Source organism: Rhamphochromis sp. 'chilingali', assembly GCF_963969265.1.
Source record: "Rhamphochromis sp. 'chilingali' genome assembly, chromosome: 16".
Lineage (NCBI taxonomy): Eukaryota > Metazoa > Chordata > Actinopteri > Cichliformes > Cichlidae > Rhamphochromis > Rhamphochromis sp. 'chilingali'.
Window position 1 is genome coordinate 6,557,586 of NC_137943.1, and position 17,334 is coordinate 6,574,919.

The 17,334-nt window shown below is 40.9% G+C and overlaps 1 protein-coding gene across 1 annotated transcript in view; it reads right to left on the bottom strand.

The window, feature by feature from the left end:
* Positions 1-11,443: 11,443 nt before the first annotated feature.
* The window catches only part of zswim5 (zinc finger, SWIM-type containing 5), a 78,095-nt gene continuing 72,204 nt past the window's right edge, over positions 11,444-17,334 (bottom strand). Inside the window, exon 16 of the mRNA XM_080862045.1 lies at positions 11,444-16,791. Within this exon, the coding sequence (XP_080718171.1) occupies positions 15,929-16,791 (863 nt within the window). The 3' untranslated portion in view covers positions 11,444-15,928. The remainder of the gene's footprint in view (positions 16,792-17,334) is intronic.

Sequence of the window (17,334 nt, forward strand, 5' to 3'; positions counted from 1 at the left end):
TAGTAAACGTTTGACCTGTGTTATTGCCAACAAAGGTTATGTTACAAAGTATTGAGTTGTATTTTTGTTATTGACCAAATACTTATTTTCCACCCTGATTTACGAATAAATTCTTTACAAATCCTACCATGTGGATTCATGGATTTTTTTTTTTTCACATTCTGTCTCTCACAGTTGAAGTGTACCTCTGGTGCAAATTACTGACCTCTGTCATCATTTTAAGTGGGGGAACTTGCACAATCGGTGGCTGGCTAAATACTTTTTTGCCCCACTGTATAGTCAGCTGATCATGGGTCAGCAACTCAAAGCTTTTATGCAAGAAGAGATGGTCATGACAGCCTGCTGAACTTCAAACTGAGGATCAGAATGGGGAAGAAAGATGACTGAATGTGGGATAGTTGATGCAGAATAGGCTGGTTTGTGGTTTTCTCTGTATTAGTGTAGGATCTTTACCTTACAATATAAACTGCCTCGGGGCAACTGCTGATGGGATTTGGCGCTATATAAATTGAACTGAACTGAATGATCTTAGAAAATACTGAAATATTTCATTTTCTGTGTAATGTACAGGGTGGGCCATTTATATGGATACACCGTAATAACATGGGAATGGTTGGTGATATTAAAGTCCTGTTTGTGGCACATTGGTATATGTGAGGGGGCAAACTCCTCAAGATGGGTGGTGACCATGGTGGCTATTTAGAAGTCGGCCATCTTGGATACAGCCTTTGTTTTTTCAATAGGAAGAGGGCCATGTGACACATCAAACTTATTGGTAATGTCACAAGAAAAACAATGGTGTGCTTGGTTTCAATGTAACTTTACTCTTTCATGAGTTATTTCCAAGTTTCTGACCACTCATAAAATGTGTTCATTGTGCTGCCCATTGTGTTGGATTGTCAATGCAACCCTCTTCTCCCACTCTTCACACACTGATAGCAACACCGCAGGAGAAATGCCAGCACAGGCATCCAGTATCCGTAGTTTCAGGTGCTGCACATCTCGTATCTTCACACCATAGACAATTGCCTTCAGATGAACCCAAAGATATAAGTCTAAGGAGGTCAGATCAGGAGACCTTGGGGGCCATTCAACTTGAGGGCCCACGACGACCAATCCACTTTCCAGGAAACTGTTCATCTAGGAATGCTCGGACCTGGCACCCTTAATGTGGTGGTGCACCATCTTGCTGGAAAAACTCAGGGAACGTGCCAGCTTCAGTGCATAAAGAGGGAAACACATCATCATGTAGCAATTTCAAATATCCAGTGGCCTTGAGGTTTCCATTGATGAAGAATGGACCCACTATCGTTGTACCCCATATACCACACCAAACCATCACTTTTGTTGTTCCAACAGTCGTGGAGGGATCCACCCAATGTGGGTTAGTGTCAGACCAATAGCGGTGGTTTTGTTTGTTAACTTCACCATTCACATAAAAGTTTGCCTCAGTATTGAACAAAATCTTCTGCGTGAACTGAGGGTCCTGTTCAGAGATGGGCAGTAACGCGTTACTTGTAACGCGTTACTGTAATCTGATTACTTTACTCGTTACTTGAAAAAAGTAAGGGATTACTATTGCAAAAACGGTAATTAGATTACAGTTACTTTCCCATAGGAACGCTGCGTTACTGCGTTACTAAAACCGTGATATTTTGCGAGAATGTCTCACGACAGTGACGTAAGCGAGTGCGCCGTTAGTGACAACAGCTGTGTGCAGATCAACAATGGATCACATATCGAGTGCGGGAGAGAGTATGAGCGTGCAGCGTTTAAAGCGTGGAAGTACTGACCTTACTTTGAGTTTGATTCCATAAAAAGTGACAAAAACATTAGCGTGCATCGTGCGTGGGAAGAAAACTTCTTTTTACAGCGAAAAAAACCCCCTAAACTTCCGAGCAAGCACCGAGTGCGCAACGACGTAATGGGAAACTCACAGAGAAACTCGCGGATTCTTCAACTGACCGCGGCACACCTGCATCAGGGTAAACCTCCGCCTACCGCAGTCCTGCTTTACAGGTGAAAATAGAGCAACAGGACCGCTGAGTCTTTGACTTTATTTATTTTCTGCTGTGTTTTACTTGCATCTATTTGAAAGAGTGAGTGTAAACACAAAAAATATTGTATTTTATGTGCTGGAATGTGCAGAAAATAGGTTTAAATGTTAAACTAATTTATTCAAGTCAGAGAATGTTGCATATAATTAAATTTTTGCTTGATGCATAAAGTTAAAAGATTAACACTAATAAAACAAGTTTTAAAAAGAGACTTTTCCATTTGATTACATTTTGTATGATGATTTATGCAGAAAAAGTAGAATTGGGCTGAAAGATCTATCGCTTTATCACCTCTTCAGGTTGTAAATCGTGTTTTTAAAAAGTAACTAAGTAACTAAGTAATTAATTACTTTTGAAAATAAGTAATCAGTAAAGTAACGGGATTACTTTTTGGGGGAAGTAATCAGTAATTAGTTACTGATTACTTTTTTCAAGTAACTTGACCAACACTGGTCCTGTTCCAATTTTTGTTTTGCCCATTCTGCAAATTCTGTGCGCCGATCTGGGTCATCCTCGTTGAGATGCTGCAGTAGCTGGAGTTTGTAAGGGTGCCATTTGTGAGTAGCTAATATCCGCCGAAGGGATGTTTGACTAATGCCACTCTCCAGTGACATGCGGCGAGTGCTACGCTGTGGGCTCTTGCTGAATGAAGCTAGGACAGCCACTGATGTTTCTTCATTAGTGACAGTTTTCTTGCGTCCACATTTTGGCAAATCCAACACTGAACCAGTTTCATGAAACTTAGCAAGCAGTTTGCTAACTGTAGCACGGGAGATGGGTGGTCTCGTAGGGTGTCTTGCATTGAAATCTGCTGCAATGATGGTTACTGTGTTCACCAGATATCAACACAATTTCGATCCACTCCTCACGTGTTAACCTGTTCGACATGTGCACAAAGAGAAACTTTTAAATAACTCATGAAAGGAAAAAGTTAGATTGAAACCAAGCACACCATTGTTTTTCAACCACTTATACACCTTATGTTTGCAGTGATGACGTACACAGACAGCGATTCAAGGCTGAGGTCTGAGTTGGAAAATGGGACAAAGACGTCCCAGTGACTGGTTCTTTAACTGGGACAAAAGTGAGACAGTGTCCTGCCTGAAGGTGTGGAAACAAGTTTTTATGACAGTCAGGAGTCCTTTGAGAAAAGCTTTGTAATGAACATCTTTATAAATAAACAGCTTAAGCAGTACAGAACAGTGTGGCCTCTAGAACACAGTAAACTGAATTAGTGAGCTTCTAAAGAAAAAAAGTTCCACTCAACACATCGTGAGTTTTGACCTGTCTGAGTTTTCCACTCAGTTCCAGTGGGCCCGGTTAACAGCTTGACCCTGATGAAATCTTCTGACAGTGTTCTGACAACATGTTACAGTTTCTCAGACTTGGCGTCTTTTGGAGTTTCTGCAATTTTTGAAGTTAAATCCAAGTGATAACCAGCACAGCTGAGTGTTGTTTTTCAAAAGGCCCGAGACAAGTCCAGCTGTCTGTGTCTGCTCTCCAAATGTGACCTAAATGTCTGCCTGCTCATCTTAGACTGCAAATGAGCGATGGAAGGAAAACCATCAAAATAAATATGCCGAGTGTCATAAAGGGAAAACCTCTCGGATGGCCACGGTGTTCAGCTGGCAGGAATGTGTGCCCATGTGTTGTGCCCTTATACCTTATGGATGCAGCGTGCTAACCAACCTTGTTAACATTAGCAAATAGCTTAGCACTCCACAGCCACTGGTCTCAGTCACTTCTGGCTAGGGATGTTTGATTTGTCTAAATCTCCTTTAGCAAGTTGCACCTTCACTAGATGCTTTTGGTAGTTCTCAAAAAGCTTATGGCATAATTCTCACTGAGTTTTTGACCACTCTTCTTGTAAAAATTAGTAGAGTTCATTTAAAAATAGCTTGGTTTTCTGACACATACCTGGCTTTAAAGCATACTCAATAAAGTAGGGGCAATGTCAGGGCTTTAGTAAGGCGTAACGTTAGCCTGCTTTGTCCATTTCAAAACCAGTTTGATGTGTGTTTTGGATTATTTAGCTGCTGGATCACCTGGGTCTAAACTAAACTGTAACTGTTGATTTGAAGTTAAAGAGTTTGGTGGTAGTCCTCTGTAATTGTTCTAGCTATTTTACACCACAACCACTGGAAGCACAAAAACCCCAGAGCATGATGCTACCACCACCATGCTTGATAGCTGGTACAGTGATTTGAACGGCTCACTTTCACTCCTCCAAACCAAATAGATGACCAAATGCTGGATTTCTCTGTCATGAAGTTGACTACAATTTTACAGAAAAAACACTGCCATGAAAAATTACATCACTCAACAGTTAACGATCATACCTTTAATGAAGCTTCACCCTCTGTTAATAGAACTACAGGAAGTCCAGAGAACTGTTAGGAATCTTTTAGCTGAACCGGCTTAGGCTTATTTCATTCCAGGTTCAAATGTCACCTAGCGACAGGCAGTGGTGTTAAAGCCAAGCGTTATCTCCACCAATCAGGTGTCATCCCTCTGAACTGTTTCCAGCTCAGCTGCCAAACAGGCGCTTTACTAAAAGAAACAGAAAAAAAAAAAGCTAAGCATTTCCTAGCCCTCACGTCATACTGGGCTCTTTTTGTGCCACTTTTTCCATTCGTATGAAAGCCATTTCCGCTGTGTTGGGTGTAATATAGCCAAACTTGCCACCCGGTTTCGTTTTTGTAAAAAATTCAAAATTTCAGTCTGATTTTCTTACATCAGCCTAACACGGCTTAGCAGCAAAAATACTCACACTTGACACCCTAGGGACCGTTTTGTGCCCCATTGAAACCCATTATAAACGCTATTTTTCACGGCAAAAAAATTACGGTCAAATCGATCGTGATAGGTAATGCTTCCGTTTCCGTTTGCAGTAGTGGCCTTAGAGTTGTAATTTTTTTATTTGTCCACCGGGTGGCGCCCTTGCTCCACATTTGACCCCGGGCTGGAAAACAGCGGGCTGCTTAAACAGACCTGCGGGAAACGAAGCCTCATTTCCGGCGTGCAGCAGCGGCTTCGCCCGCTGATCGGGCGGGACCATTTTCGGCCCCTAGGACCGTTTGAGGGTGCTTTTTTTTTTAATCAACAGGAAATGACGTATTTGTTGTGACGTGGTACCGGACGTGTGTGTTGGAAAAAGGGGTCCGACGCAACATGCCCTGGTGATCGTCGTGACTTATGCCGGGGAAAGACACTTCTTTCGGCTTAGAGGAGCAACATTGGCCGCCTGGAGACATTTTCTGCTCCTGCAAAAAAAAATAAAAGGCGATCGAAATGAAGGTTGGTGCCAATCTTTAGTCCATCTAAAGGCCTAATTATAATAACAATCAAATATTACTTCAAATGTTGTTTTTTTTTAATATTTCGTTTTGTTTTGGGGGGCTAAAAAAAACGGTGCGCTCATGTAATTAAACTGCGATTAAAAGGGTTAAAACCCCCGAAATATAATTAAAACTACATGAATATTTCAGGGAGAAGTAGTTTTAAAAGACTGGCTAATTTAAAGTGGAAAAAAATATGGATATATAATCTTTTTATAGCATTTTTCGGGCGTGGCAGAAAACGGTCCCCAGGGTGATGAACGTAAGTTTTTTAAAGTATGACGTGAGGGCTAGTATCCAATCACAATCTTCAAGGTATTCACTCTCTTAGAATTTAACAATTTAGTAAATGGGGGCTAAATACAAAGCTACATTTTATTACACAGAAATCACAGGCATCATTATTTAATCATAACAGGAGCTCAAAGGAGAGATCAGTTAATCCAAAATTGTGTTTTTGTCCAGGAGGCAGCTAAGAACGTCCGATAAGCAGATTCTAGTAAATCCATTTGTTGTTGCTGATGCTGATGTTGTTGTTGTGACGGATTCCAGCAAACATCACGTGACCTGACTGAGCGGTTTAAGGGTGCTGACTTCTGGGGTTTCCTTCAATCCCATGTCTGGTTCACAGACGGGACACCAGGTTGTTGTTACTGGGATTGTGGACAATCCCAGTAACAACCATTTTAGATGGTATTGGTTTGATATAATTCAAATTTTATTATGAAAAGATTTCTGGCACTTTAATGGTGTATTTGAAAAACCACCATTTAAAAGCAACTCTGACCTTTTCAACAAATTTCCTTTGTTTGTCAATAAGAAATATTGCAATTTGCCTGTTTTTTTTATTAGTAATATATCAAAAATATTTAGGTGTATGCATGCTTTATTCTAAGAGCCAAGGATGCAAGGGATTTGATCATTCAGAGGGACAGATTCCTTGCATTTTGGGGAATTTGATCAAATAAATGATTGTTGGTGCTTAAAACACCCTTTAACTGTACATTTAAAGCATTTAAGACAAAATCTGTTAATTTGTCCATTAATAAATTTTACATTTGGGCTGCACTTTAAATAGATTTTAATTTTCCCAGAAAACACATTTTAAAACATCCACTCATGTAATTGTTAAATGTAAGTTTGCTCCCTTCCATAACCCAAAGTGACCTAACCATAATAACAGAAATTGATGACAAATTAACCGTTAATATTTCAGACGAACTTCCAAACTAAAGGTCTGGAAAGTTATGCTGACATTTATATTATTTATTAGTTAAAAGATTCCCATTGGGTCAAATCAAAAAGATGAAGAATTATTTAGCCATCAAACACTTATATGTTTGAGATCATTTTGATGAAAAACAGTCACAGTTTGTTAAAAATTACAAATGTTACTTCAGCAGCAGCTAAAGAATTTTAACTGTCGAATAATACAAATTTGTTGAGCCTGAGAGCATTTACAGCAGTACAATGGTGCGCGAGAGGCTGGCTGAAAACATGCAGAAACATGTCATCCAGTACAGAGCGCCAGTGTGGACGTGCAGCAGCGAAGCAGCGCCTTTGTTGTTAAAATGGAAGCTGAATGAAAAGTAGAAATCCAGCTTCCAGATAATTAAGACTGTTCAGCAGTGAGTGTTATTAATATGTACAAAAATACACAGAGCTCAAAGCAGCTGATGAGAGGGGGAATAGCAGCAGGCTTTCATTCATCTCACTCCTTTGTGTGGGTGCGGTAGTAACACACTCTCTCTCCCTCTCTGGCTCTCTCTCTCACACACACACACACACACACACACACACACACACACACACACACACACACACACACACACACACACACACACACACACACACACACACACACACAGAGGCTTTTGTTGTGGCCCCCGTATTGCGTAAACAGTGAAGACAAATGAACAAAAATCACCGCTGATTGTCGACAGGTAAGACTAAAGAGGCTTGGGCTGTGTGTCAGTGGGCCATCTGGGAATAAAGTGATAGGCTGAGAGAGAGAGAGAGAGAGAGAGAGAGAGAGCGAGAGAGAGAGAGAGTGTGTGTGTGTTTGTGTGTGTGTGTGAGAGAGAGAGGGAGAAATAGAGAAATAGACAAAGAGAAAAGGTAACAATGAATCAGTGCTCTTTAGAAATGGAGATCAATTTCCACATGGTCGCTTTAAAGGCTTTGGCAGGAGAATAATATATAAGTGTGTGCGCTTCTGTGTTCATGTTTGTGTGTCCATGAATCATTTCATCGTGCATTTGTGTGTGTTTTATGTGCTTATTTTGTGCACAGAGATTGAACAGGTGTGTGTGTGTGTGTGTGTGTGTGTGTGTGTGTGTGTGTGTGTGTGTGTGTGTGTGTGTGTGTGTGTGTGTGAGTGAGTGAGTGAGTGAGTGAGTGAGAGAGGGTGCCTTTGAAGGAGGTCCCGGCTCCATCTCTCAGCAAATCAGCAGGCCAGTAAATCCAATCTGCCTGGAGAGACAGCAGGCTGTACATCATCTGCCATGGATGGACACTATCAGCGCTTTATCAGTGACCACCCCCTTACAAATACACACACACACACACACACACACAATTTTTCAATAAGCACATGCATGAAAGAACACACACAGCCCACTGTGACAGAGACTGATGGGCGTTATTACCATAGTGGTTGTGTGGAGGGATGGAGGGAGGTGGAGGCAGGAAGTGAAACTCTGGCTTTAGTCCGAGGACCTTGAGACGCTAATGCAGATGCTGACAGCTGTGACAGTCTCTCTTTGCCGGTGATACCTTAGTATTCCAGCATGTACGCTATGTTGATATTAACCTCTGCTGTCACTAAATTACTCGCAAATGATCCTGTGTCATAGCTCTGATGGTATGACTTTAAATTGTGTCATTAGGACTGAATAAAATCCCCCCCAGAATGGAGAAAAATAAATAAGCTGAAGGTAAAAAAAAGAAAGAAAGAAAAAAATGAGCCAAATGGAAAAACTTTCAATGTTCAGGTCCTCAGTGTGCTCACTATAGTGCTAACATGTTTTTCTGTTTACACTCAAAAGCTGTCATGTGCTCTTGCTTTGTCACGATTCAAGTTATGTTTGGACAAGTTAGAGGACCACCAGTGTATATGTGGCACTGCCATATACTGTATATAAAAGATGGACATCATTTCTGACTGAAGTCTAATTAAAATACATTTTTCTTATATATTACCAAATCACAACAACAGTTGCCTCAGGACATTTTGTATTGTAGAATAAAGATGTACAATATTACAGAAAAAAACAACAACAATTTTAAAATAAAATAAAATTGAAGAAAAACAATTATTAAAGTAAGTTTGTGGTCTAAAAAGCTAACTTCATATCTCACAGAAGGTGGTTGCTGAAAATTTTGGCTGTTCAGAGTGCTGTATGTGTGTATTAATGGAAAGTTCACAAGGAGTCAGTTTAGGCTGGTTTCAGTCTGAGCTAAAAAGAACAACTGTTGCTCAGTGGTCCAAACTGTTGCAGATGAAAGCGAGTTTTGCATTCCTTTTGGGAACTAATTTCCCAGAGCCTGGAGGAAGACTGGAGAAACATACAATCCACAGTGAAGTTGGGTGCCACGTCATCTGCTGGGGATGCAGGTTGGTCCGTTCTGTTTTATCAAGTCCAAAGTGAATGCAGCAGTCTACCTCATGCCTCCATCTGCTTTATGGAGATGCCGATTTCCTTACTTAGCACCTGCCCACAGTGCCAAAACTGCTACCAAACAGTTTCCTGACTGATCAGACAACTCGACTGGCCTGAACCCCACAGAGAATATACAACAAGAGAAAAATGAGCTTAAGGTTGCTATTAAAGCAATCTGGGCTTCAGTAACAGCTCAGCAGTGCCACAGCTGATATCCTGCATGAAACCACGTCACACTGATGTAATAGTTCACGGTAAAGGAGTCACATCCAAGTAGTGAATGTAGAAGCTTGCACAGACTGGTCTTGCTGTTGTGCTCAGGAGAGGACGCGCACTTAGTTTAGTTATCCAACAGGATAAGTGTATGCAAAGGGAAAAGTACACCAGAGAAAACGTGTGATTGGTTAAAACGCAGCTCGTTTGCTCATGTGTTTAGTGTTTCTGTGTCTGAGTAAATATAAGTATGAGCAGGAGGGGCAGAGCGAGGCAGGCTGGGTGGGGTAGGGTGGGGGGCAGTGGAAAGTGAGGCGAAAAAAAGATTGGGCTTATAGCAATCACTCCTCCATCTATCTGTCTGGATAATTAATATAAATCTGCTCATTTGTCTTCAGCCAATCAATCTAGATTTACACTTGCACATGCACACACAGGGACGTGCACACACATACATGGAGTTACGAGCACACTTAAATGCTTCTTGATGCCCTGATTGTCTGCTTATATGGCTCTGCAGAAATCTGTAATGAGAGAGAATGAAGCAGTGAAGGCGGGATAGAAGAAAAATATTCTGATTAGAGAAAAATGAGTGAAATATTGATGGAACTCTATCAGTCTCCGTGTGCTTCATTTGCCACTCTGGCAGATTGGTTGGATGGGTGAAATTGTAAGGACTGCACCACAGCAGCTGGGAAGAATGCAGGCTTTTAGCCACTTTGGATCACTTGCTGTCACAGAGTTTGAGATTTGTTAAATGTAATTCAAGTTTCTTACAAGTTGGGTACTATAAATTCACAGTTTTGCTCATTATCTGTGTATTTCAAGTTTGAAATGAGTTAAGGGAACACAAAAGTCTAACTGGAAAGAAAGGAGAGATGGTTAAAAGAGTAGTTAAATCACATTGCATGAGAGGTAAAAAAAAAAATAGAAGGAGAAGTTGGTGGGGGAAATACTGAAGTCTTACCACTTGTTTCACTTCCGGTCCATAATATCCACCCACGAGAGCTTTGGTTTGGAACTGAAATGAAAAAACATGATGAAGCAAAACTGGAAAGAATCAGCACAGAAGTAGAACAAAGATTAATAATCAAATGTAGCCTTTTTGAATGACTTACTTTTTTCTTTTTGCCTTATTGTTATTTTTTTATTCTGCTGTTTTTGATGATTACGACACATTCTGTCCCATGTTGATCAACCTTTTTGAGTTCAGGTCAGACCAGTTTGAATGGCTCATTCATTAGAACCTGGTGTTTGGGGGGGAAATACATGAACATAATGGGATTTCTCTTAGGAATAACCTCCAAAAACAATTTTGTGCAATTTCCAACTAGTAAGACGATATTAGTACGGAATTGAAAATATTAATTAACCTGGGCATGTATTGGTAGCAGTTCCAGGTATAAACAATTTAAGATGGTTGGAGGGTTTTTAAATATCACCAAGTAATAATTTAGGATCAAATAATACACTTTGTACAACTAAATACATTGATCTAGCTTCATCATAGGTGTAGTAGGCAGTAATTGATTTGTTGCTAGACGAGTACATTATCGAACTGGTTAACTTTCACTGAGACTCCGCCATAAAGGTTTCCATGATTGTGTTGACGATGTCCTGAGGTCAGTGAAGGGGATTTTCCACTAACAGGGCAACCTTTAAAGATGGCTGCGCTATGCCGAGCTTTTCAATCTTTTGTGATGTATTAAATAATTCAAGAGTGTCTGCCGGCAAACTTTAAACTAATGTATTTTGGCTCAACAAACAACATCCTGGTAATGTGTTTCACACTTTATTCATAGAAAAGCACTGAGATTCCAACACAAATCAATATAAAATGGTAGTAGCGTTACATAAATAGTAATAAATTCTCGCTTTATAGACAGTAGCTCAAGAAGTCGCACAAAAAAAAAAAATTACAAAAAAAGAAAAGGTGTTGATGATAAGCTATGATACTTCTGTGGCAACAAATACTGGAGATACCTTTTCATAATCAGTAGCACAAAGAGGCAACAAACACTTTCAAATATCCCTTAAAGTTGGAAAGAATTCAAAAACAAAAACTGGGAAAACAGTAGGTGAACTAGATCTCTACCAGCAAACAGTACTTCTCCTACAAACCAAAGACAGACGGGGACAACAAAGAAAAACGCCCAGGAACTGGCTGAGTTAGTTAATAAAGAAGGAAAAGAAAAGCAAGGAAAACTTTGCTGCAGTGAATGCATCACATAAAGGCAGCCGACTGGAGCTCCCCGGCGAAATTATTTTCCTAATATATTATCAAAAAAAAAAAAAAATCAATGTATCATTTCATTATCCTCATGTAGAAACCTCGCAGCTTTATTTCGTTTTCTGCAAGCTACTGTAGCGCACTGATGTCAACGTGTTTCAGGATAGTCGCACTTAAACGCAACTGGCTTTAAATCCAACGTCCTCCTTGTGCGAGAGGGATCGAGGTGTTCAAGAACATCGGGGGAAAACAAAACTATAGAAGACCTGAACTCAGCCAGTTTAATGAGGTGAAGAGGAACTGAGAAAGCATTTTTTTTTAAAAGTTAGAAGGAATGAGCACGAGGTCATCCACAAGCCATCTCTTTTTTTGTTCATACAGTTGCCGTTTCTTGACATTTGCGTATCGTTTCGTCTCACCACAGTGTTGCCGCACAATGCGACACCTCTGAGAAGACACTGAAGGCTTTAGTCCTGATTAAAGAAAACCAACAAACAAAACAAATAAAAAATCAACAACTTTTGTACATTGATCGACCAGAAAGGCATTTTCCACCGTCTTTCGCTTTTTCGTCTCCTCTAAACGTTGCAGCGGAAACAGGCCGGCCACTGTGCACTGTCCGAATATAAGCGTGATGGGTCTCCTTTTCGTCCGCAACACCCCCGTCCTCATTAATAGTGGTTCAACCCACTGGGTCTCTGCACTCAGTTTTAAGGGGGTATATTAAAGAGGGGACAACACCATCGAAGTGGTTCTGCATAGTCAGGTTTAGTAAGAATCCGTTTACAAATGAATGCCTTCCTCATTTTACTCGACTTCAAATAACATGCTCACTTTTGGAAAACACCCCCCATCTTCTATAAAATACAAATAATAATAGCTATTATTGCAAAAAAAAAAAAAAGCAAAAAAAAAAAAGCCAAAAAACAAAAACTGAAAGAAATGTACACAGGAGCACCTGAGAAATGCCTTGAAGTCTTTGCTCTTACAAAACAAAAAAGGGAAAAAAAAAAAGTTGTCAAACACCCCTGTCCAAAACAATTCAAGTACACCCCGTCAAAATCATAAAAACAAAGAACAAAACCATAACATACATCATAAATAATTATAACTTTACAATTTTTTGAATTGACACTTTAGTATTTACAATATCTTAAATGCTAAATGCTACTACTTTTTGTTTTGTTTCTTTAAGTGGTGTCCCTGAGAACTGAGTTTAGCCTCTCTTCTTTTTGCTCAGTTTTCCTTTTTTCATTCCCATTCTTCTATCTGCATTTCTTCAGATCCAAAAAAACAAACAAAAACAAAACAAAAAAAGACAGAGAGAAAGAAAGTAAAGGCCCAGAGTTGTGACTGACTACCCAGGTTTTGGGTGAAGGTAGCTCTTGTGGAATGTAAAAGCAGACAGGAAAATGTTCCTCCATTCAAAAAGTGTTCTACCAATAAATAAATGCTGAAGCAGGCAGGAACGCACTGAAGAGGTATTCGTGTGAAGTGCTTTAAACGATGACATTAAGTCTGACCAGTAAAAGATTCAAGCTCTTTCTGTACTGCATTACTGCTGGTAACAACAACACTTTGCCATTGGGTAAGAAAAAGGGGGTGTGGAGATCCCCCATAAAGAGAAAACGGCTTCCTGTGCCAAGATATGTGGTCTCAAATACATACAATGAAGTCATCAAGTAAACTCTAGTCTTTGAGTTTGCACTGCAGTCCTGTGAGAAAGTCAAGGAGGACTCATCTTCACTGTTGATGATGATCATGACCAGCAGCTTTCACAGGTGACTTTGCGTCTTTTCCATCACAAGACCGAGAAACTGAAGGAAAGATGACGGGGCTAGTCTATTTACTGCTGCTCACCTGATATTTAACATTTTACATTTATGTCTTTTTAATTTTGTTTATTTAGGTTTTCAGTGGTTCTGAACACACTACTTGAATACCTTTAATATTTTTGTCCATGAAGCGCCTTGAGGCGACTTTTGTTGTGATTTGGCGCTATATAAATAAAATTGAATTGAATTGAATGTGGGACCAGCAGAGTAAGCTAAAAACAAAGCTAACTAATGACGCCAATGCAGTGGGGCAACAAACTGCAGATCCACGATAAAATACCCAACAAGCCAAATATTACATTTAAAATTAGTCTGTTGGAACTCTAGTCTTTATTTTTTTTTAAATTTTGCTTGGACTAAAAGATTCTGGGGAGTAGATTTTGTTTTCATTTTAATGAATGCATGCCGCTAAACCAAGCTAGCTAGCCAGTGCTAGCATAAGCAACTTCCTGCTCTCATCCAAAGAGGGTCACATCTGGTTAAATTATTATATATAATCATAAAATTTTATACAATTATTGAAATCTCTTTATCATCAAGCAGCAATAATAAGCTAACAGCACACTGACATTAGCACATTATATGCGTTCTCTGTTGCCTGGGTTCTCTCTGGGTGGTGTGGCTTCCTCCCACAGTCCAAAGACATTAATTGGTCATCCTGAAATAGCAGTTAGTGTGAATTTGAGTGCGACCTGTCCAGGGTGTGCCCCATCTATCACTCATGACAGCAGGGATATGCTCAAGCAACCCGGCAAACCTGAAGTGGACAAGTTGTTATGAAACTGCATGGATGGATGGATAGATGGATCCTCCCACCCACTTGGCTAAATTGTATTAAATTTTCATTATTTTTTCAAACCCCATTTAAAGTCCCTTTCAAATTTGTCATAAATAACACTGCTAGTTTCTGATAAAGTGACACTGGCGGCTCTGTGTAGACATAGTCATTGCAGGCATGTCACATTTACTGTATGCATAAATTAAACTGTATGTTAATTAATGAATAATGTGAGACGTGTTCTTACTACAACATGTCACTACACGCTCTTACTCCCAGTATGTTCTGTATCGAACCTTTGGCATCTCTGCCTTTAGTACTTTGCTTCAAAGTGGAATGTGTTGTTAGTGGAGGTATCTGAACCCAGACCACGATGTTCATCTAAACCTAAACAGGTGGTTCTGGTGACTAAACCCATTCAAATAGTGAGCTGAAATGATCGCAGTGAAAAACCAATTGCTAAGCCAAATTTCACAATGAGACATGATGCCAAAGGAAACATTTGCAGATGTGTCTAAGCCCAACTTAGCAAAACTAGCATGGTGACATCTACAAGAAATGCACTTCATGTTGGTTAAGACACATGACCACAGAACTCAAACTTCATTCTGCGGTTTTAAGGATTACTGAGCCAGCATCATGAACCAGCTGAGGATGCATTCCTTTGAGGTAATGCATCTGATTTCCAGTTCTTGTGATGGAAAAGGGACTTCGGCGACATGCAGAACTAACAGTCAGTGAAATCAACAAGGCCCCAACAGGTTCCAACGCTTCTTTGCACAACACCAGAAAGTGAACTTGTTTTTAGTGATAAAAACGAAGCAGAGGCTTGATTTATATTGCTTGCTGACTAAATCTCAATGTAGTGATGGTAAAGTGGGTGCTGGAGTCTTGCACGTTCAAAAGGTTTTGGCCACAAATAGCTGAAGAGCAGTGCAGTGGATGAGACTCCACCGGTTCTCACAGTTGTATTTTGTCACTGTAAATAAGCTTATAGGAGGGCATAACAGATATACTGTATTTATATATAGAGACTCGACTACCCTACCTTAGCTAAAGCAGCAGCCTGAACGTCACTGTCAGACGTCTGGATTTAAAAACACACACTCTGTGAAGCATCGTTGGACTTCCTATTTTAGATATTTGTCAGAAACCAGCAGGTGAAGGTTTTTAAATCTGCAGGTACTGACTTCCCCCACAGAGAGACCACATGGGGAGTTCTGTATTCTGCCCTCTCTACTCTAAAATGCCCTGAATGAAACAAAGAGGCCATTTCTGATCAAGAAGTTAAAGCTGACAGTACAGTCGAGGTATGACAATAACACTATGTGTGTTTTTGACCTCAGTGGATTTTTTTTGGGAATAACATGCTTCTTCCACTCTGAAAACCTCTCCTTCTTCTTAACCCCAGCTGAAAGCATCTTCTGGCTCAACAGTACATACAGCTAAATCATTTGGTTTTCATATCATCATGTACCCCCACAAAACTAAAGTTTGTTTTGCTTTTGCAGTCACATTCTTTTGACTTTTTTTCCTTTTTTTAAACACTAAATTTAACATTAGTAGGAGGGCAAAATGCTTTGTTTTTCTAGTTTTTCAAACCTTTCCCCCCCTTTTGCAGTCTTAATGAAGTAGAGCAATGTACTGCGAACACTTCCTGGTTCACATTCAAGAAAGAGAACAACAGGATAAAACCTCAGTCAGCAAATGGCTCAAAATACGTGAAAATAAAAAGAAATAAAACTTAAATTAGAAACACAGAAGTGTAACTGCTTCCCCCAAGAAGAGGGTCTCTGTGAGAGAAGGTCAGTAAGGTCAGCCGAAGCGCTCCCTGACCAACATCATCAGTTTCTTCTTGCCCTTGTAGATCTGTTTCAGGTTGTCTATGAACTGGGCAAACTGAATGTGTCCGTCCTGTGCCAGCAGAAAAGTCTCCCGCGCTTTGCTCAGGAACTCTATGAACTCTCCATAGTGCCGTGGACTGATGTGCGTCAGCCGAGAGTGCGTGGTGTTGATATACGCCGAGATCGTGGCGTCCAGGAGCTGGCGCAGCGGTGCCTTATCCGTGGACATCAGCTTCCCAGAGTTCCTTCTCCCAGGAATTCCAGCGAGACCCGGCGCAGTCATAGTGCACCGCCGTAGAATGTCAGACAACACTGTGGCGCAGTGCACGCTCTTCACCACCAGCGGAATAATAGCCGCAAGCTCATTCTTCCCCAGTGAGTGGCTGAGCGCACAGGCCCACAGCACGTCGTTAATAGCTGGGTGAGTGTCTTGGTTGTAGGCCAGGTTGAGATGTGTCATGGCCAGCGAGGCCAGCTTGAACGACCGCAGGGGGTATCCTCTGTGCTCCATGTACCTCGCAATGGTAAACAGCTGCGAGTAGGTCATGCCCGTCGACGCCGCGTCGATCACGATCTGGTAGGCCGTCTCGAAGGCGATGTGGTCCTTCTCGCAGAGCGTCAGAGCTGACAGGGCGCAGTTCTGTGGGTCCTTCATGGCACACTGCAGGGCCAAGGTCCTTGCGCAGCTTGCAAGCTCCTCCCGCTGGGGGTAGTCGAGGCTGAGGCGCAGGATGGTGTTATGGGACATGACGGTGGCCGCCACAATGCTGGTGGCTTCGGTGGGCGTGAACAGAGTATACCAGCTTTGTAAGATGCTCACCAGCGCCCGCAGACCTGATGAGAGGGAAAAAGAGATTTACCATTCAGTGCTTGTGACCAGAATTGCTCACTATTCACATCAGCAAGCTCGGCACTTTGAAGTGCTGTCCAGATGTAGAGTGAGCACTACTATAGCTTATATGGTACACTCAAATTCCTCATGAACAGCAGCCCCTTGGTCACTACCAAATGACTGTATAGCACCTTGCACTGAGCTGAAGGATTAAGGAAAGAGAAAACAGAGCAGCACTTCACACTCAGCTTTTCAGTTAGGAGGACTTGGAAAATGAAGCCATGTGTACCTCGACCTATAATCGTCCCAAATTGCTAAAGTTACTAAAATCATTAAATCATTTCATTACACTTGGTATAATTTGAGTCTCTATTCTTAAAAAGATTATGGAGGCATAAATTTGACTTCTTAACTGATGGTGCAACATGTCATGCAGCCCCTCTTGTCTTCAAAGATCAAATGAGGGAATCTCTTTTGGGAAAACATCGTTCATCCCTCCTCATTTAGACTAACAAGACACTTCAGCTCAAAAGAAACTGTAAAGC